Genomic DNA, 19783 nt, shown 5'->3' on the forward strand with positions numbered 1-19783 from the left:
GTCCACGCGACCGCGTCGTCATCGTCATTGGCTTCTACATGCACCGCATCATCATCACCAAGTGGGTACATGCCCATATACAGACAGGCATTGCAGTTTGCAGCATCCCGGGAGCTGTTGACGGCGTCACGTCATATATCCCTTTGCCAACAACACACCATGCAGCCAAGTAACATGCTCTGCTCTCGTACGTAATGGGGAGAGAGAACCTCTCTGTTCCATCCTCCCGTTCTCGTCTCGCTTGGTCTCAGTTTCGAAACCTCTGATCGGGATGTGTGATGTGCGGGACGTCCTTGCAGAGACAGTCAAGGTCGAGACAACGGCGCTGAGCAGAGAGAGAGCAAAGGTGCAATACGCGTGACCGTCACTCTCGGCAGAGACACGACTGTCTCGACTAGGCTCTCGCTCTTCTCGACGAACCTCCCGTGAACTGCACCCTCGGGGACGGCATTGCTCTTTCTAGAACCGTCCACCCCCGGATGTTGACATCCTGATACTGATACTCGTACTCCACGCCAATGCAATTCCCCGCCAATACAAGTCTGTCGCAACTTGCATTGCGGCTACACATATACGCTAGCCATTTAAGCATATTATTTCTCTGGGAACAACCGACATCGAAGCGGCCCCCAGATCTAGACGGCCTGGGTTCTCTACCCTACGGGTCCGGGCCCAGCCTCCTCAACAAATCTATCCCATCTCCCTGTCTCGCCTTTACTGTCCCTTGCTGTCTCTCATCTACGTAAACCCACAGGAAGAAAAGGGAGAGAGCGAAGGGACGGAGGGGGGGGGGGGGGGGGGGGGGGGGGGGGGGATAAGAAGAAAGAATATGTAAGATTGACGTAAAAAGAATAGTAGTATCCGTACTTGACGACACATCCCGAGTCCCCTTATCATCCATCTCCAGTCCACCCCTGTCTGGCAAACCTTACAAGACCTTGGGGGGCCTCACTCTTGTCTGGTCCGTACAGCGCACAGACTTCTTGGCAAGATAGCCAGGTGTATCCGTGGTTGTCGGTCGGTGGGGTGCTCTTCTTGGCTTTCCGCTCAACCACGGTACGTGCGAGGAAATCTATGTACAGTTACTACTAGCATCGAATCAGATAATGGCAGACAGACAGTCCATCTCGCAATATCAAGCACGCGAGACAGAGGGATTATTACCCCGCAACGACAATCTGATGGTTGAAGTGAAACCCCGTATATGTACCCTCTTTCTCCCCAATAAGGTTGCATGCCATCCTTGTCTCCCACCATCAACTGCCTATCATAGCGAGATTAGACCATGTTTAACGTATTGATCATGTAATATATCGTCATCATTCTCTCTTTCCTTATCACTTCTTCCTCTCGAGAAGGTGTCAAGAGAGCGGTCTTGGCCATGGCGATGCACTACGGATGTCGACTTCCCACTTCCATAGAGTGTGCTGCCCCCGCGGATACCCGGTATAGATGGACCGTGGATGATATGAAACCAAGAGAAGACTATCTATCCCAGCAGATTCATGTGCGGTTCCGGCCACGATCCCCACACCATCGGTCGGTCTCCGAGCCGGCCGCTCACGGGCGAGAGCAGCTTGATCTTCCGTCTCTCCTCATCCACATCCGACACGTACACGTACCCCATCACGCTGGCCGCCCTGACCACCTCGGGAGGGTCCCTAGTCGAGGCGTGCATGATGGCCAGTGTCCAGTGCTGCATCAGCGTCGAGGGTTCCTCTTTTACCAGCTGAGTGTATCCCACTTCTACGTTTTGTCGATCAGTATAGACGACAGAGGGAGAACAAAGTGAGGGATCGAGTGAGCTGGGAGGAGGGAGGAGGGGGGAGGGGGGAACGCACCGTCGGATATCTTGTAGATGACCACACCATCGAACCCCATATGCTGGATCTGGGGGCTCAGTGTCCTACGAGCATCCCCGAAAAAGTACTCCTTGATGGCCGCCTCGCGAGAGCGCTGCATAAACGCCTCCTCGCGCTGCCACACACCGGGGGGGGGTTCGATCCTGACGACCTGTATCGGCTCACCCAGACTAGTCTTTTCGTTGGAGAAGCGTCTTGACAGTTCTGCCTCTGACTCGCTCGACCCAACAACCACAATGACATTGACTTTACAAGGTCAGCACATGGGTGAGAAAAAAAAGTGGCTCCAATCGATGGTACAGCAGAATGAAGAAACGAGAAAGGTAAAGGTTCAGAAAGGAGAGAAAGGGGAGAGAGGGAGGGGAGAGAGAGAGAGAGAGAGAGAGAGAGGAGAGAGAGAGAGAGAGAGAGGAGAGAGAGAGGTAGAGAGGCAGAAACGTACCAGACATCTCATCAACAATATGAGCGAGTAGATCCCCATCCAAGTCCCCGGGGGTATCGACAATGACACCCGAGGCCATGACATGCCCGTCGTCCCTAGCTGTGAGCCTCGCGGTGACGGTGGCGGCCAGCTTGGCCGTAAGCTCCCGGTACCCGTCGTCGTCCCTCGCCGGGTCCCCGTGGCCGTAGTAGTGCACGATGGGCAGCTTGACGGGCACGCTGCTCGGGCCGGTGGTGGGTGTGCTACCCCAGGCATCCGCGGCCTCCGGGTCCATCACTGTGGCCAGCACGGCGGCGCTCAGCGTGCCGGGCAGGGTGAGCATCCCCTCGCGCGGGTCCGCGTTGACCACGAGGGGCTGGTGCCCCTGCCTGGTGGCGTAGCTGGCCAGCGTCCTCACAGCCGTGGACTTGCCCGTGGACGGCGGCGGTGCCCCACCGCCAGCGGAAGCGGTAGCACCGGCAGCTGCGTGCCCGTTCTCCGGGAGGGGTGCTGACGGTCCGCCCCCCGTGACGAGGACACGAGGGCCCTCGGCACCGCCGCGCGCCGCGACGGCCCTCATGTCGTTGAGGCACGAGTGCAGATTCAGCAGCCCGTTGGCGAATCCGTTCTCGGCCGGCGTGCCAAACTCCACCACACCCTCGGACTCGCAGCGCCCGTCCACCTCCAGCTCGCACCCGTGCCACGAGAGGAGCCGCGACCGCGTGCCCCGCAGCTTGTACGTCGTGCGCAGCGCCAGCTCGATGCCGTCGCGCTCACACGTCCCCGCCTCTAGCCGCACCGTCACGTCGCTGCTCGAGTTGAAGCCAATGTCGAATCGCCATTCCCATCCTGGTCGGAGCACTATGGTGCGCTTGGTCGATGTCACCGGTTGCTGTTGTTCACCTCGATTCGATCCCTGCGTTAGCATTGCTCTCGCCCGGGGGGGGGGGGGATTGGTTTTTCTTCTCGGGGTCGTGGATTGTGACGTCGCCTTGGGACCCACCACGAGGAGCTCTGCTCATACTCAATTATTGTGACTACCTGTATACCTGCATGCCTGTATTGCACTATTGCCGTACTGTCCCCCTCACTATGTTCACGATTGACCGGGAAGAAAACTAGAGTAGAGAGCTTTTTTGAATATTTCATCATGTTCAGTTGGATTCTATAAAAATCAATGCATGCTAATCGTGAACCCATCTATCAGGGGGATAAAGCAGGTGACCGCTTCTCGACAATCCCCCCCCCCCCCCCCTCTTTTCTGGATGTTTGGACATACCCAGCACGTGTTTATTGTTATTTATCCCCTCCCTCTTTGTCTTGCACCCCCTTTTTTTCATGATTGAATAGTCTATCGTGAATGCACCCTGACGTTTCCTCTGACGCGTTCCAGTGTCTGTCCGCCTTCTGTCCGTTCTCCTTTGAGCACGTCAGACCCCGTAAAGCCCATCAATTCCCGCGGCTCGCCAACTCCTCAAAAACTTTTCTTATACTGCTCACTCCCTTGAGCAGGTTCTGATCAGGTCCCTTCCCCGGCGTCCAGTCGACGTGGGCAAAGTCGATCAGCTTGACGGTGTAGACGCGAGGCGGTTTGGCCTCGTCATCGTCGTCGCTGTCGGCGGCCGTGACAAAGTCGCCCTCGTCGTCGAGCACGATGCCACTGTCGACGCGCTTAGCGGCGGCCACGGCATCCTCGATAGCGTCGACGGTCTCGTTGTTGTACTGGATCGCCTTCTCGAGAGCCTTGCCGTCACCCTCGAACATGATGAGCAGCGAGGCCGAGTACATTGTGAACTCGTGCTGCCGGATGACGTTCTCGACGCGGGCAACCTCTGTCGCCAGCGCACGACACACGGCGCGTCCCAGGTGACGGTCGATGCCGGCTTCGCGGTTGAAGACGAACTTGCTGATCTCGGCGGCCACGTTGTCCTCGGTGACGGTCAACCGGCCAAAGTCCTTATCGTAGACCTGGAAGCCCTCGTCATCGAGTTGCGCGGGGTCCGCCGAGCCGCGGAAGACCTTCATGCCCGAGACGCGGAAGCCGTGGCTGCGGTGCGTCGTCTCCGAGCTTAGCTTCTCCATCTTGACCTTCTTCTTGACCGGGGCGTCGTCAGCATAGAGACGCACCCCCAGCTTCACATCCAGCACATTCGGCTTCTTGAAGCCGTATGACGCGTTGCCCAGCACAATGGCCCTGTCCGTCTTGATAGGGCCACCGTTGGTAGGGATCCATTCCTGCTCAGCTGCCCCCGCCCCTGCCAGCTCCGTCTTCTCTCCTCCTCCTTGGCCGCTGCCCTTCTTGTTCTGCTGCTGCGCCGCCGCCGCCGCCGCCTCGGCTACCTTGGCCACCTGTTCTGACAGCGCCGTGCTGATCTGCTCCTTGTCCGTCATCACCGTCCCGCTGTTGGAAACGACGCCCGTCACCGCGTCACTGATGCGCTGGTCCGTCGGGTCCGTGAGCATCAGCGTGCCCATGAAGACGGGCAGGATGTCGGACAGGTCGCGGTACTTTTCTTTGGACTCGTCCGGGTCGGAGGCTTCTCGCTGAACGTGCTGGTAAAAGTCGATTTCCTTTTGCATACAGGGTTTGATGAAGAGCTTGCCATCTCCGTCGCACAAGGTCCCGGCGCTGTTCAGAACGGTCAGAATTCCTCTGCTGTCTTCATTCCCTTCCTGTTTTTTTCTTTCCTCTTCTTTTTCATGTATCATCCCGTCGCAGATGCTGCGCCCGCGCGCGCGCAGCGTGGATTGGAGACTTACTGTCCGGCCACGGCGTGTTTGTAGCCTTGTAGTTGGTCGAGTTCTGGTACCGACCCGGTGGCCATGGCGAGGAGCCGCTGAGCGGTAGTGTGAGGGGTAGCAAGGAGGATACGCAGGTGCGAGTGTCTGCAGGTAGGCCGCGAGTCGCAGATGCAAGGGGAATTGGGCCGCCGTCAGATGGCAATGAGTCGGTATAGGATCTCTTTTCGGTGGCGAGGAGGGTGGGGCGGGGGAAGGTGCGAGAAGTCGTGGTGATGGTGAATGCGCAAAACGGAAGGTGAATCGACGGGAGGGGTGAGAGATGCGACAAAAGGATGGACGATACGGAAAAAGAAGGAGGGATATATGTATGTGAGGATCGGAATCATTAAGCAGAAAGGACCTTGGTGGTAGGAGGGGGGGTGCATGAATGGAAATAAGACAGCCCAAGGATCGGCGTGGGGAGGGCGGGGGGTTAATCGTAGGCTGTAGGCTGTGGCCCGTGGCCCGTTGGTGGTGTTGTTATTGCTAACGGTTGCCTATTGATGGCATGGAGGATTGGGCAGATTTCCATGTTTCAAGTTCCATCTTACCAGCAATATTATTCATTAAATACTACGGAGTATATGTATTATATATTGACGAGCATTGCATGCATGTAGGCGCGAGTAACCTTGGCTGCGCCGTAAGTGCCTGTATTTCCAGGGCCATTCCCGCCTAGGCCACATCTTGTGGTGGCCCGACCCAGCGCAAGGTGAAGCATATGTATCAGCGTTCAGAGGGATTGCAGGGGGACTGCGGGGGGCCAGTACTCTTCCGTATTATTATTACATGTAGGCTGTAGCCTGCAGGCGCTGAATGGGTGGTGCTGAATTACAGACATATCAACTTGTCCTACGACGTAACCACCCACAAAGGGATCTCTTCCCTACACTCCGTCATGATACCGTGTAAGATGCTGCAACAACCTCTAGCCTCATGAAAAATTCGTGTTTCATGAGTGCACCCTCTCCTCAGAAGCCCCTGCAGATCCCCTCAAGCAACACATCGACACACACAAGGGGATTCCTCTCCTCTCCTCTCCTCCAGTTGGAACTTGGGTGCGTGGGTAGGTCGTAAGGCAACCCAGCTGAGCCACCCACCGAGACCTAAAACTACAGGCCACAGCTGTCACCGCCACGCTGGCTGACCAAACTCTGTGCCACACACTCCCAACGCACAGCCTACAGCCCCGTACCGAGAAATATTCGTGCTCATGCACTGAAGCTGGCAAGGCAGAATCACAGGCTTTTTCTTTCACCTGTATGAAATGATTATCACTCTCTTCCTCGCTCGTTTGCCTGGCATCCGAAACCCGATATCCGAGGATATCCTGCCTCCCTGTGGCAGGGTTTTCCTTTTTTTTTTTCCCTTCCTTTGCATTTTTCTGGTCTTGCACAATCGTGGCGTTGTCGCATTGCAAATAAGGCATTCCTTTCCCGTCTCACGTGGCAGTGATCTTTGTCAGACGTAGCGGCGGAATAATGACGGTAAAACACTCGTCTGAGACTCCGGATCGCAAATAAATTTATCCGGATTAATATTCACTGATGTAATGATAGAAGAAGGACTAGAAAAAAAGGCTGTTTTCTGCCCTCTTGATGACCTGCTGTTTTTTTTTTGTTCTATGTGAGGGAAATAGTGACTATGCAGATGTTCCGTTTATCAGGGATCTCTCTGATCTGGCTGGAATAACCCATTCTGGTATCTTATTCAGCAGTTTGTTCCGGCAGTCCTTTGCCTCGAGTGCAATGCTTGATTTCAGTTCACCAGCCTCGTCAAACGGCGTGGCATTGCTCGCAAAATCCCTCATCATATTGATACAATACATGACGGTACTCGCAGATGCCTGCGCTGAGACTTTTCTACATGTGTGACTCCAGGCTCAAGGAACAAACATGGTGATGAGATGTATCATGAGGCTGGCTGACTTGCTGTCCTCGTTAGTCGGCCAATCCGACTGCCTCAACACGCTGCCTGCCGGTTGCATTGCATTACTTGTGTGACTGTGTTTGTCTTCGTTTGCATCTGTGTTATATTTGCGTCGATGTCATCTGTCCGCCGAGGATAGGAGAAAGAGGAGCGGTGCGAACCTGCGTCAAGTCCATCCCGTGCCTATTCGGCGGAAGAAATGATGCCTGGTGTGACATCGATTCACTGCTGTCTAGATGTTTGCTTGCCTGATGCTAATCCTGCTGTCAGCTGGCGGCAAGTGCCACCGGTCGCTCTTCCTTCTGTGTTCTTACCATATTACACAGTTGGAGGATAATCAGATTTTGCCATTGTTCCTCGCTTCCACCTTCACACACCCCCTCTTCCTATCACGCTTCGACTCGGTTCGTTATTCGAGGTACATAATAACGTGAGAGCTGCTCCCCCGTACTGGTGTTGTACTCGAAAAAGGAGCCTTCACCATAGCTTCCACCGTCATCAGCTCTCGCCATGGGCAGAACGGTTAGAGGAAACAAGACAGTTACCAGGAGGGGTCCAACAGCTCTTCCACGCGATCGCGGCACTGGATTTGAAGGTGTGTAGTGTTGGGCTAGGAAGAACCATTCACGAGGCTATCTACATGAGCACTAACATCATATACCAGAATACTATGCTGACCCGCCAGTGACGCCTCAGGAGGCCCGAGATGAAAAGGAAACAGTCTACTCCCAGTACGAAATACCTTCGTAATGCGATACCACCCTTACTGGCACCATGATGGGCTAACCTCCTCATCCAGTGAACTACCCTTTGACGAGTACGCCAAACAATAACCCACTCAGCTGCTATACCTGTGACCCTGACTGACAGAACACAGGCGCATCCAGTCATGCATCAAACGGTTTCGAGCTCGTCGGCGTCTCCGTGGCGACATTTCTCGTTACTTCCTGGAATACCTCTTTCTTGGCGGTGTCAACGCCCAGCCTCAGGCCTTCTCCGGTGGCAGAGTCGATGAAGACGACGACGACGACGACGCCATCATAATCCCCAACCGCTCCAGTTCCGGAGATCGCACGGACAGATTCTACGACGGTGACCGTGAGAACTGGTCCGTTGACTTTGCCGCCGTCACGGCCGGCTTCCTCACCGTCGTCGGCCCCGTGACGGGTTTCAGAGGCATACACACTGCCGTTTCCGTAGTCGACAACTTCCTCCGCTACGTTTTGCACCATGACGTCTGTCCCGAGTTTGCCCACGATGTACGCAAGGCCATTGCCGTGTGCGAGGAGGCCCGCCAGGAGTGGCCTCTGCTCGCTGCCATGAGCTCTGCGCTTCCTGGATCCTTCAATCTAGCTGCAGCATGTTCCTTTGGTGTGAATGAGATTGGTGACTGGTCCATCCAAAGCCCAGAGCCAAGCTTCATGTCTGGCGATAAGCGCGAAGAGGCGGAGTTCACTTGGCTCGCTATCCTGGCCTTGTCAAACGAGCCTGAGTTGTACGACCGCGCCTTCGACGCTAGACCGAAATACCACATCACGGAACAGATGGACTGCACTGTCGAGATAACCAGCATCCGAAGGCCCCATTCTGAAATTGAAGGCAAGTTCAAGGACGCAAGTATCAACGGTGAGCCCCTGAAGCCTCTGGGCAAGATAGTCGTCAAACCCGCCCATATCGAAGATGGGTGGGCATACCATGTCCGTACAAAGCTCCCACATAACTGGGCCAAGACGTTGTTCTTTGAACAGCCCGTTCTCGACAACCTCCGAGTCGGCAACAAGATGACGGTGACCTTGTGCGATGTCAAGCTTCCCGGTGACGGTCCACCTTTGACCTTTGTCAAGACGATCCACGATATTGTGCCCACCTTTTACACTTTCTTACCGCAGCAACTCATGCGACACTTCAAGCCGCCCAAGGAGATCGAGAAACAGGTCCAGGATGATCAGGAAGAGGAGAAGGGGCAAGGTGACAAGGAGGATCGAAAACGGTATATGGAGTGAACAGCAGGTGCGGTCGTCATCGTCGCATCTGCGGCATCATGACACGATCTTGTCCTCTTCTCGTCAAGTCATTTACTCTCATCATAGAAAGGCATGATACAGAAGAATATCACCCAAGAGTACTGCCACCATGGTACACACGTAGTGGAACCGTCCTACACGATTTCAGTGCTTTGCATCAAGTGGATATCATTTAATTACATATTGTTATATTGCTACAGGGTGGTGGGGTACCTGTTCCTTGCATCATTGTCTTTCACATGTAAGACTAGAAGAATGTTGCTGCCAGATTACATTTACGGAATCATGACTGGTAGAGATGCAATATTTTTTTTTTCTTTTGGAAAATACGCTGCCAAGTTAGTAAAGATGTAGAGAGAAGAAGCATGTGTCTGATGGCCATGATATAAGGTGTCTGATCAGAAAAGACAAAAGAAGACTAAAAGAAACTGCTATAATTCCAACGAGGAACAAAAGAAGAGAGGAAAGCATTAAGATATGTGTATAGCCGACTCCAAGACAAAGCAAAAAAAGAAAAAATTAGAAAAGAAAAGGGTAGCAATCAACGACGGCATCGCCATATGAACCTCCAAATACGCTGTATCAAGACTCGTACTGCCTCTTCAAACGCCACTTTGGCTGAGGCGTGGAAGAAAGATGGAACGATTTATTATCACTAGGAATTTGTCTGGGTTTTGTGGTCACCAGCAACCGCCTGGGCGTAGCTGGGAGGCACGCCCTCGTGCTGCGGCTGGGAGCTGCTGCCGGCCTCGGCGGGAGTGGGAGCATAGGTCTGCGACTGGTCGTGGCTCTGGACGGTGCCGTACGGCGAAGGGGCAGCGTTGCCGTGCATCTGGTGCTGCTGCCTCGGGGGCTGCTGGTCCTGGACGATATAGATTACCTGGGGACGGCCATTCTCCTCGGCTAGGCTCTCGTAGTCGTAGTCCCACGGGTCAGGGAACTTAGCAATGATGTACCAAGCATGGATGAGACCGGGAAAGAAGCCGACGACGCAGAGGCAGATGTTGATGAGCGAGTCGGCACTGCAGATGCCGCGCTTAACCCAGACTGTGGACAGGGAGATATTAGTAAAGAACCCCGGGCAGGTAGAGGAGTAGGGGGGCAGATCATGATACTCACCGGCCACGGGCGGGAATAGGAGGGCAATGAAGCCGAGAAAGATGTCCGAGGAGCACATGGTGGGGCTGTGGGAGGGAACAGAGAGGTCGGGACAGTCGAGGATGTTATGGTAGGTGAATCGGAAAGTAATGAGCCGGAGTCTTTAGGTTGGTAGGGCGATGGTCTGGAGAAGAGGTGATGATGATGATTAAGGATTGGGGGGAAGCGAGATGATGGGAGACAGGGTTCGCCGTATTTACCACGACGGAAGGCACTTGCCTGGTGGTGGCGGTGCCATCTCCCTGTAGCCTATACCTGCCTCTTGCGGGCACCTCTAGCGGCTGCCTTCGTAGCCTATACATTCTGGCAATGACGCAACGCTGGCCCCGATTGCTAAGGCCGAGTCATCTGAAAGATAAAATAAAAGGTCCCGTGGTCCGTGGGACTCGCTGTGTTCCAGGGTCCAAGGTTGGTGATAAGAGCGATAAGCCGAGGGACTGTAGTGGGATTTAGCCGACAATCTGCCGCTCCGGGGAGTGGGAGCGGGTCTTGTCTTTCTTTGTTCGACAGGCCCGTACGTAGGTACATAAAGATATCTAGGTGCTAAAACGCGACAAGGCTTGCTGTTGCTGGCCATTTACATCTCCATCTGTCGCCATGGACGACCTTTTGAACCTCGAGCTTCTATCGCTCGTGTCAAAGGTCACCTCGGAACTCCAGAATCATGTGGGGATAAGCGACAAGACCCTCGCCGAGTTCCTCATCTCCCAGCGCCTCGAGAGCGCGTCGGCCGATGAATTCCGCAAGAAGCTCGAAAATGTCGGCGCCGACTTCCCCCCCAGTCTGGTAGACAGCATAGACCGTCTCGTGTGGACCATGCATCCCAAGATGAAGGGGAAGCAGTCGGCGGCCGCGGCGCAGGAGCCCGAGCACCACTCGCGCACCATGGAGGAGAAGGAAAAGGTCTTTAGCGGCCTGTCGCTCCCAGACAAGGCCGCCGTGGATGGTGGTCCCGGAGGGGGCGACGCCATCGACGACACCCTCCTTCTCCTGGAGGGACTCGAAGGAAAAGCGAGGAAGAAAACGGAAGCCTCGAGAAAGCGGAGCAGGAGCCCCACCGACGACCCAAAGGAGTCGAGGAGACACAGGAGAGACAGATCGCGTTCTCCCCGCGAACGTAGGAAGACGCTCGACAGGCGCCGCTCGAGATCTGCTTCGCAGGATCGAGGTGACGGGGATTGGAGGGATGGCTTCCGAGGCTCGCGCAGGAGCCACCGGGGGCGCAAGACTGACCGTGACTACGAGGACGACGACAAGTTCCGCACAGCTCCCGAACCGGAGATCGACGACGCACCGGAACTTCACAAGGTGTACGAAGGCCACGTCACAGGTGTCAAGGACTTTGGCGCCTTTGTGAACCTGCACCACGTCCGCGGCAAGGTTGACGGCCTGGTCCATGTGTCGCGCATGGCTACAGGCCAGCGTGTCGATCACCCTTCTGATATCCTAACCAAAGGCCAGAAGGTGTGGGTCAAGGTCACCAGCGTGGAAGGCTCTCGAGTGGGATTGTCGATGAAGGATGTGGATCAGGAGACGGGAACGGACCTGGAACCCCAGGCCAGGCTGACGACGGGCGCCAACACGGAGGCCATCGGCGGTAGTGCAAAGAACGGTCGCTACCAGGACACCAGTGCTCCGGCCATGCCGCGCGACACAATGGGTGCCCCCCAGAAACACAAGAAGAGGATGACGTCGCCCGAACGATGGGAGATACGACAGCTGATCGCATCGGGCGTTGCCAAGGCCTCGGACTACCCTGACCTTGAGGAGGACTACAACGCCACCCTGCGCGGCGATGGTGACATGGATCTCGAGGAGGACGTCGACATCGAGGTCCGCGACGAGGAGCCGCCCTTCCTGGCCGGCCAGACGAAGCAGTCCCTGGAGCTGTCGCCTATCCGTGTGATCAAGGCCCCCGACGGGTCCATGAACCGCGCCGCCATGTCGGGCACGGCCATCTCCAAGGAGAGGAAGGAGCTGAAGCAGCAGGAGGCCGAAGCGGCCAAGAGGGAACAGTCCAGGGAGAACCTATCGACTCAGTGGCAGGACCCCATGGCCGACCCAGATAAGCGCAAGTTTGCCTCGGACCTCCGCAACGCCAAGGCCAAGGAGAAGACCGAGGCTGTGCCGGAGTGGAAGCAGGTCATCAACCCCATGGGCCAGTCTCTCGGCAAACGGTCGAACCTCAGCATAAAGGAGCAGCGCGAGTCGCTCCCCGTTTTCGCCTTCCGCAACCAGCTCATCGAGGCAGTGCGGGAGAACCAGATGATGATCGTCGTCGGCGAGACGGGCTCGGGAAAGACGACGCAGCTGACCCAGTACCTTGCCGAAGCTGGCTTCGCAGAGAACGGCATGATCGGCTGCACCCAGCCGCGACGAGTGGCGGCTAAGTCGGTGTCGGACCGTGTGGCCAAGGAAGTTGGATGCAAGCTTGGCGAGGAGGTGGGGTACACGATCCGTTTCGAGGACTGCACCAGCCCATCCACCAAGATCAAGTATATGACGGATGGTATGCTGCAGCGAGAGATCCTGCTGGACCCGGACATTCGACGCTACTCGTGCATCATGCTAGACGAGGCCCACGAGCGCACGATCAGCACCGACGTGCTCTTTGCGCTGCTGAAGAAGGCACTGAGGCGCCGGCCCGACCTCAAAGTCATCGTCACGTCTGCGACGCTGGATGCGGACAAGTTCTCGTCCTACTTTAACGAGTGCCCTATCTTTACCATTCCCGGCCGCACGTTCCCCGTCGAGATTCTGTACTCCAAAGAGCCCGAGTCCGACTACCTGGACGCGTCGCTCGTGACGGTCATGCAGATACACCTTACGGAGCCCAAGGGAGATATCCTGCTCTTTCTAACGGGCCAGGAGGAGATTGACACGGCGTGCGAGATATTACACGAGCGCATGAAGGCGCTGGGTTCGAACGTGCCGGAGCTCGTCATCCTGCCCGTCTACTCGCAGCTTCCGTCGGAGATGCAGAGCAGGATCTTTGACCCGGCTCCGCCGGGTAGCCGCAAGGTGGTGATCGCGACCAACATCGCCGAGACGTCCATCACGATTGACGGCATCTACTACGTCGTCGACCCGGGTTTCGTCAAGCAGAACGCCTACGACCCAAAGCTGGGCATGGACTCGCTGGTGGTGACGCCCATCTCGCAAGCACAGGCCAACCAGAGGGCCGGCCGAGCCGGCCGCACCGGACCGGGCAAGTGCTTCCGCCTGTACACGGAGGCAGCGTACCAGTCCGAAATGCTGCCGACGTCGATACCCGAGATTCAGCGGCAGAACCTGGCGCTCACGATCCTGATGCTGAAGGCCATGGGCATCAACGACCTGCTCCACTTCGACTTCATGGACCCCCCCCCGATCAACACGATGCTCACGGCGCTGGAGGAGCTGTACGCGCTGGGCGCGCTGGACGACGAAGGTCTCCTGACGAGGCTCGGTCGGCGCATGGCAGATTTCCCGATGGAGCCGTCTCTGGCCAAGGTGGTGATCGCGGCGGTGGACCACGGGTGCTCGGACGAGATGCTCTCGATCGTGGCGATGCTCAACCTGCCCAACGTCTTCTACCGGCCCAAGGAGAAGCAGTCGCAGGCGGATCAGAAGAAGGCCAAGTTCCACGACCCGCACGGCGACCATCTTACGCTGCTGAACGTGTACAACGCGTGGAAGGCGAGCGGCTTCTCCAACCCGTGGTGCTTCGAGAACTTCATCCAGGCGCGCGCCATGCGCCTAGCAAAGGACATCCGCAACCAGCTCGAGGACACGATGAAGCGCCACCGCCACCCGATCGAGTCGTGCGGCCGGAGCACCCAGCGCGTCCGCCAGGCCCTCTGCGCCGGCTTCTTCCGCAACGCGGCCCGCAAGGACCCGCAGGAGGGCTACAAGACTCTGATCGAGGGCACGCCCGTCTACCTCCATCCTTCCTCGTCGCTCTTCGGCAAGCAAGCTGAGTGGGTCATCTACCACACCCTCGTCCTCACCACGAAGGAGTACATGCACTACACCACGAGCATAGAGCCCAAGTGGCTCGTCGACGCGGCGCCTACCTTCTTCAAGGTCGCGCCCTCGGACAGGCTCAGCAAGAGGAAGCAGGCCGAGAGGATACAGCCGCTGTATAACAGGTTTGCGGGAGATAATGACTGGAGACTGTCGGCGCAGAAGAGGGGTGGAAGGGGCGGTGGTGGTGGTACGTGGGGTTGATAATATGTTTGAATTGCTTTTGTTACTATTATAAAAAGGAGTATGACGAGAGACACAATATGTAGGACACCTGGCGAATGGATCTGATTTATCAAGTACCTATACTCGTAAAGACTGGCTTGGAGTGATGGTATATGAGCACGGACTATCCTAGATTCCGGCAAGCAGTGCATGCGTACTACTGTCTGCAACAAGAGCAAGAGACCAAGTCATGGGTGAAGTACGCAGCTCGGTATCATCATTAGACTGCGGACAACACAGTCTAATAAGCCACCCAGACACCCCGGTGGATGCGAAGCCGAGCGAAGAGGATGGTGACGGCTCCGGCCATGAGAGTGGCTCCAGCGTACATGGATAGAGGGAGGAAGCCGTAGTTGGTGGCAATCTGGCCGCCAATGGGGGTACCAACGAGGGCGCTGGTCAACTCAGGCAGTCAGTCAGCCGATACAGGAGGAGGGAGAGGGAAGGGGAATGGACAGACGTGATGGCCAAGCTACCGGTGAGACCGCCGATGGCTCTACCCTGAGCGGCACGGGAGGCCATCTTCCCAGCACAGGCGCCCTGGAGACTGAGGATTGCCTGTTGAGAGATGTTAGGAGAATGACTGATATACAAAACGAGGCACGAAATCATATGAAAGAGGTTCGGGGAGATTTGAGTCGAGAGAGAAGGAGGAGTGAGATGGAAGCAAACTGATGCATACCCCCGAAGCAAAGCCATAAGCCAGAGACCAGACAATCAAGCCAGCAGCAGAAGTAGCGGCAGTCCAGGTAAAGGCGATGATGGCCGAGAGCATCATGGCCAGGGCAGCCATGTTGAAGTGGCCGAGCGAGTCGGCGAGGTGGCCGGGTGCTATGCGGCCGAAGAACGAAGCGCCATTGACAATGGAGATGAGGTAGAAGGACAGTTCGGACGAGACGCCCACGTCGGAAGCGTAGATGGAGACGTAGAAGAAGGGGACAAATAGGCCAAAGTAACCGAGGGCGTAGGCAGCGCACAGCAGCAAGAAGTTGGGGTTGGTAAAGAGCTTCTCATCCTCCGCCTTGCCTCCCCCCCGGTTCTTCTGCTGAGCATTCCCATCATTGCTCTTCTTGCCGTCGTAGACGCTTTCCTCCTGAGATGTCTCTGTCGCCCGCTGCTGCTGCTCGACATCGGGGGCGGGGGTTGGAGTCCTGGCCGGGTCCGAGGTACCGATGCAGACGACAATCAGGATGGCCATCATGATGAAGCCGACGGTGCGCATGGTCCAGGGGAAGCCTATGCGGTGGACGAACAGGAGCTTCTGCAGGGCTACGGGCCAGATGACGCCGCCCACGGAGGAGCCGGCGATGACGATGCCCAGGGCCAGGCCGCGGCGCTTGGGCGTGCGGCGCGACACGGACGCCACGGCCGGCCAGGTGACGAAAGACATGGACACGCCGAGGAGGACGGCCTGGGCCAGGAAGAACTGGTAATACTCGCCGCATAGGGAGGTCATGAACACGGCTAGGAGCTGAAAGATGGAACCGAAAATGACGAGTATCTATGCCGGTCAGAGAAGGACAGGCAAAGATGGGAGGAGAGTGGAGATAGGGGGGCAGGTGTGTGTGTGTGTGTGTATCTTGGTGGGTGGGGGGGAGGGGGAGCAGGAGAGGAAAGATGAGAGCAAGGAAGAAACACGTACACGAGATCCAATCCTGTCAGACAGGATTCCTGCAACAGGAGAGAGGGCAAATAGGAAGAAGATGGAGGCGGATCCGATCCACGATATGTCAGAGGCAGAACTGTCCCTGAGCTCGTTCTCCTCGTAGTAATCTTGGAAGACGCCAAAGGCGTTGAGGAAGCCGACGCTGCTGACGAGGGCGAGGGAGGCGGCGACGATGGACAGGACGGTTTCGAATCTTATTGCACAGATACATGGTCAGCTAATTCGTCTCCTTGGCTTGCAGAAACACTATGATGTAGGTATGCGGCACACCTTGAGCCCGTAGGGGCGTCGGCGTCGGGGGGAGCTCCCATCGTGTATTACTGTATGGTATTGGCAAGCCTCGAGTATGACGGACTGGGATACTGGAAACTCGACTGATTGCGATGGAAAAGCAAGAAAGACAGAGTAAACAAACTGTATTAATACTGCCGATACCGTGGGAGTTGTTGATCAGGGCCTGCTCACATCCCGCCCTCCCCCCTCGGACGATCCGCGGACCCTCCGAGGGGGAGAGGGCCTAGATGTAGAGTTGAGGATGGGAACTCGGACACGGTGAATGTATGCGAGCTGGGACGGGTCTCTCTTCATGTGAAAGACATTGAAGCTCACGGAACGTCATGGTTGTGCACAATACAGGCAGATATGCGTCGTGTAAGTCGTCTAAGCCGTATACCGGGCAGGGTTCCGCCAGATGTAGACTGGATAGCCGCCAGTCATCTTGAAGGCCAACTTGGAATGTCTGGCCCTTCCACGGCATCGTCCAGGATGATAAGATCCTCAATGGCGTCTTCCCACAAACTGTCAGCCGCAAGACAGGAGGCGTAGTGGGTAGGTTGGTGATAGTCATGGTAACTGCGCATGTGAGATTCTCCGCTCTGGCTCCGCGGATCATCCGGACAATCCCCATCTTCCCTCCCCTTACATGCATCATCATACTTGTCTCTCACCTCATCCGATGGCGATTACTTTGTAATACCACATCCCGCGTTCCTCCTCACTGTAAGGAGGAAGAAACATTGTGCTCTCTTCTTCACCTTCCCCAGGGTTCTCGTGCGCTCTTCTTCTCCGTCAATCATGGTGAGCAGAGTGACGAAGAGTGATAATACTGCCAGCCACGGAACCTCCACCCGTCGCCGTCAACGCCAGCCTCAGACATCGTGCAACCACTGCCGCGCGAAGAAGCTCAAATGTAACAGGGAGATTCCGTGCTCAAGCTGCGTCACCCGCGGATTGCCTTGTCACGGGCCTGATGGCTCTACTCCCCCGCGCTCTCAAGCTGACATCGTGTATGTAGCTTCCTTCTCTGCCTCCCACCTCTCCCCATACACACACACACACCAACGAATGCTCACCCACAGCAAACTGCAGATCCGTCAACCCGGCATTAGATGCGCGGCTGCGTGCCCTGGAGGAAGCCGTATTCGGCACGACGAGCCCGGCATGGTCGTCCCTCAACATCGGCGCCCGCGTGCCCACACCGGCAGCTACGGACTCTGCGCGCGGTCACGATACGCCACGCTCGGATACCACCACCACGACGCAGAGGCAGAAGATGTCTTCCGAGCTAGACTATACGCAGCCCTCGGTCGGTTACCCAGTATGTCATCTTCTCCCGTCTCTCCCTCTCTACCCCTACATTTTCTAGAAAATATCCTGTGCGCGTGACGTGTGATGATGAACTGACACGGAGAAATCGGGGGAAAAAAATTCAAGTACGGGAGATCGACGACAGACTACGTCGACGTCACCGTCTGCTCGCCAGAGGGTGTTATCGCCCCGGTCAGCGGTACGCCGGGTCCGTACTCTCCCCCCGGACGAAGGCGCATCACGCTGCCGCATCGGTCCAGCGCCAAGGCCCTGGTGGACATGTACCTCCAGACGAGCGTTTACACGCGCGCGCTGTTCCACCGAGCCTCTACCGTGGCGCGCGTGGAAGACATGTACGGCGCCGTCGAGCGGGGAGAGCCGGCGGACGCGGGGAGCCTGGCGCTCATGCTCAGCTTCTGCGCGGCCTGCAGTTCGTGGAGGGCGACGAGTACCGGATCCTCGCTCCTCCTGTCACAACCCCGACGGCAGCAGCAGCAGCAGCAGCAGCAGGAGCAGAAGCGGCCGGGTGACTGGATCCGTGAAGCGTGGGAGATACTCGGCCGATGCGACGAGCGCCCGACGCTTGAGGGCCTGCAGGCGCGCATGGTCCTCAACGACGTCCTGTACGATGTGGAAGGGTACACGTCCAACATGCGCGGCGCGGTGACGGCGAGCATCTCCATGGCGCGCGACATGGGCCTGCACCTGGTGGACCACCCGACGCGCGGGTGCCGCGACGACGGCGATGGCGACGCGGCGACGCTCGAGATCAAGCGCCGCATATGGTGGTACCTCGTCGGCACGGACTGGTGCATGTCTTGCATGGGCGGCACCTTTGACAGGACCTACACCATCCACCCGCGCCACATGGCCGTCCGCCGACCCCTGGACATTGACGACACGGTCCTCGACGCCATGTCCACCGCCCAGAAGGTGCCTCCTGTCCATCGACGTCAACGGCAACAACGGCGACGGCAGCCGCCGCCACCGCCGACACCCTCTACCACCCATACGTCAGTGACCCATCTCCTCCTGCGGATCCGCGCCGCCGAAATCTGCCGCGAGATAGCAGACGCCATGCCCCTCGAGGCCGGTGACGTCGACGACCTCCCGTTCGACCAGGTCCTCCGTCTGGACAGGCTGTTTGAGCAGCCCCTCGCCGACTTGCCGCGCAGCCTACTCTTCCTAGACGGCGACGGCGACGGCGACGACAACCACGACGACACCACGACGGCAACGAAACAGTACACCATCCAGGTAAACTTGCTGCACGTGGCCCTGAACGCCCGCCGCGCCCGCTTCCTCTGGACGTTTCTTTCGTCGCGCGTCCCCGACTCGGACGCTCGCTTCCTCGTTTTCCGACACCGGTGCCTCGAGAGCGCCCGCTCGGCAGTCCAGGTGTCCACCTCGATCCTCAAGGCCATGCTGGCGACTGATACCGGCGGCGGCGACACCGGCACCAGCACGCCCACGACGACGGCGACGACGACGGCGACGACGACGACGACGACAGAGTCCCTCGCCGCTTCCTCTGGCGTAGTTCTGGCCCACTTCTTCCAGTCGTGCCTGATCGTCTGCTCCGACCCGGATTTCGGTCACCACACCGAAGCCGGGGACCCGCGCAGGAAGCTCCTCCAGGATGCCTTCGACACGCTCAGCCGCGTCGGACGCGAGTCGTCGTGGGGTTCCAGGCTACTGCACCGTCTAGGGAACATCATGCAGCGCTTCAGGACGCCGGCGGAGACGGGCGGCGGCGACGGCGTCGTCGCCGTCATCCAACCCCACCCCCCCGCCGGTAGCAATCGCGGTGGTGAGAGCAGTGTCGGACCGGCTGATGATGCCGCGCAGGACGACGCCGCGACGACGGCGGGTGTGGCTGATGAGGTGCACTGGACGGGACAGCAGCAGCAGTTTCAGGGGGACGGCGTCCTGCCTGCTGATGGTGCATGTGCGCAGCTCGCGTTCGGCGATATCTCCTGGCACGATTTCGTAGGTGTCGTGCCTGGGGGTGAGGACTGGATACAGCTGTTTACCGATCTCGATAACTGTCGGGGTGTTTTGTAATTCTATTACATGATATTACGGATGGGATATCAATATACCCTGGCCCGTCCTTATGAAGATG

The 19783-nt window shown here is 57.3% G+C and overlaps 7 protein-coding genes across 7 annotated transcripts; 3 read left to right on the plus strand and 4 right to left on the minus strand.

Moving 5' to 3' along the window:
• Nucleotides 1–1489: 1489 nt before the first annotated feature.
• On the minus strand, nt 1490–3175 carry GMORB2_6547 (polyribonucleotide 5'-hydroxyl-kinase; the record flags this gene model as incomplete). Its single annotated transcript, XM_035468517.1, has 3 exons — nt 1490–1746; nt 1869–2108; nt 2374–3175. Coding segments are annotated over 3 exons (1299 nt in total), but the record flags the coding sequence as incomplete, so codon positions are not given.
• A 557-nt stretch (nt 3176–3732) lies between these two features.
• GMORB2_6548 (inositol-polyphosphate multikinase) lies at nt 3733–5108 on the minus strand (the record flags this gene model as incomplete). Its single annotated transcript, XM_035468518.1, has 2 exons — nt 3733–4912; nt 5044–5108. 2 exons carry the CDS (start codon nt 5106–5108, stop codon nt 3733–3735), a joined length of 1245 nt encoding a protein of 414 aa, XP_035321652.1.
• Nucleotides 5109–7503: 2395 nt separating this feature from the next.
• Nucleotides 7504–8996, plus strand: GMORB2_6549 (Argonaute siRNA chaperone (ARC) complex subunit Arb1; the record flags this gene model as incomplete). The annotated part of the gene is made up of 3 exons (XM_035468519.1): nt 7504–7588; nt 7658–7724; nt 7871–8996. The coding sequence occupies 3 exons, from the start codon at nt 7504–7506 to the stop codon at nt 8994–8996; spliced, it is 1278 nt and encodes a 425-aa protein (XP_035321653.1).
• Nucleotides 8997–9672: 676 nt separating this feature from the next.
• GMORB2_6550 (Uncharacterized membrane protein YqaE,-like protein of Blt101, UPF0057 family) lies at nt 9673–10194 on the minus strand (the record flags this gene model as incomplete). Its single annotated transcript, XM_035468520.1, has 1 exon — nt 9673–10194. The coding sequence occupies one exon, from the start codon at nt 10192–10194 to the stop codon at nt 9673–9675; it is 522 nt and encodes a 173-aa protein (XP_035321654.1).
• Nucleotides 10195–10772: 578 nt separating this feature from the next.
• On the plus strand, nt 10773–14384 carry GMORB2_6551 (ATP-dependent RNA helicase DHX8/PRP22; the record flags this gene model as incomplete). The annotated part of the gene is made up of 1 exon (XM_035468521.1): nt 10773–14384. One exon carries the CDS (start codon nt 10773–10775, stop codon nt 14382–14384), a length of 3612 nt encoding a protein of 1203 aa, XP_035321655.1.
• A 262-nt stretch (nt 14385–14646) lies between these two features.
• Nucleotides 14647–16382, minus strand: GMORB2_6552 (putative arabinose efflux permease, MFS family; the record flags this gene model as incomplete). The annotated part of the gene is made up of 5 exons (XM_035468522.1): nt 14647–14800; nt 14866–14963; nt 15088–15906; nt 16048–16264; nt 16342–16382. The coding sequence occupies 5 exons, from the start codon at nt 16380–16382 to the stop codon at nt 14647–14649; spliced, it is 1329 nt and encodes a 442-aa protein (XP_035321656.1).
• Nucleotides 16383–17145: 763 nt separating this feature from the next.
• Nucleotides 17146–19722, plus strand: GMORB2_6553 (Fungal specific transcription factor domain; the record flags this gene model as incomplete). Its single annotated transcript, XM_035468523.1, has 3 exons — nt 17146–17357; nt 17440–17668; nt 17785–19722. The coding sequence occupies 3 exons, from the start codon at nt 17146–17148 to the stop codon at nt 19720–19722; spliced, it is 2379 nt and encodes a 792-aa protein (XP_035321657.1).
• Nucleotides 19723–19783: the final 61 nt, after the last annotated feature.

This window comes from Geosmithia morbida, assembly GCF_012550715.1.
Source record: "Geosmithia morbida isolate 1262 chromosome Unknown scaffold_6, whole genome shotgun sequence".
Taxonomy (NCBI): Eukaryota; Fungi; Ascomycota; class Sordariomycetes; order Hypocreales; family Bionectriaceae; genus Geosmithia; species Geosmithia morbida.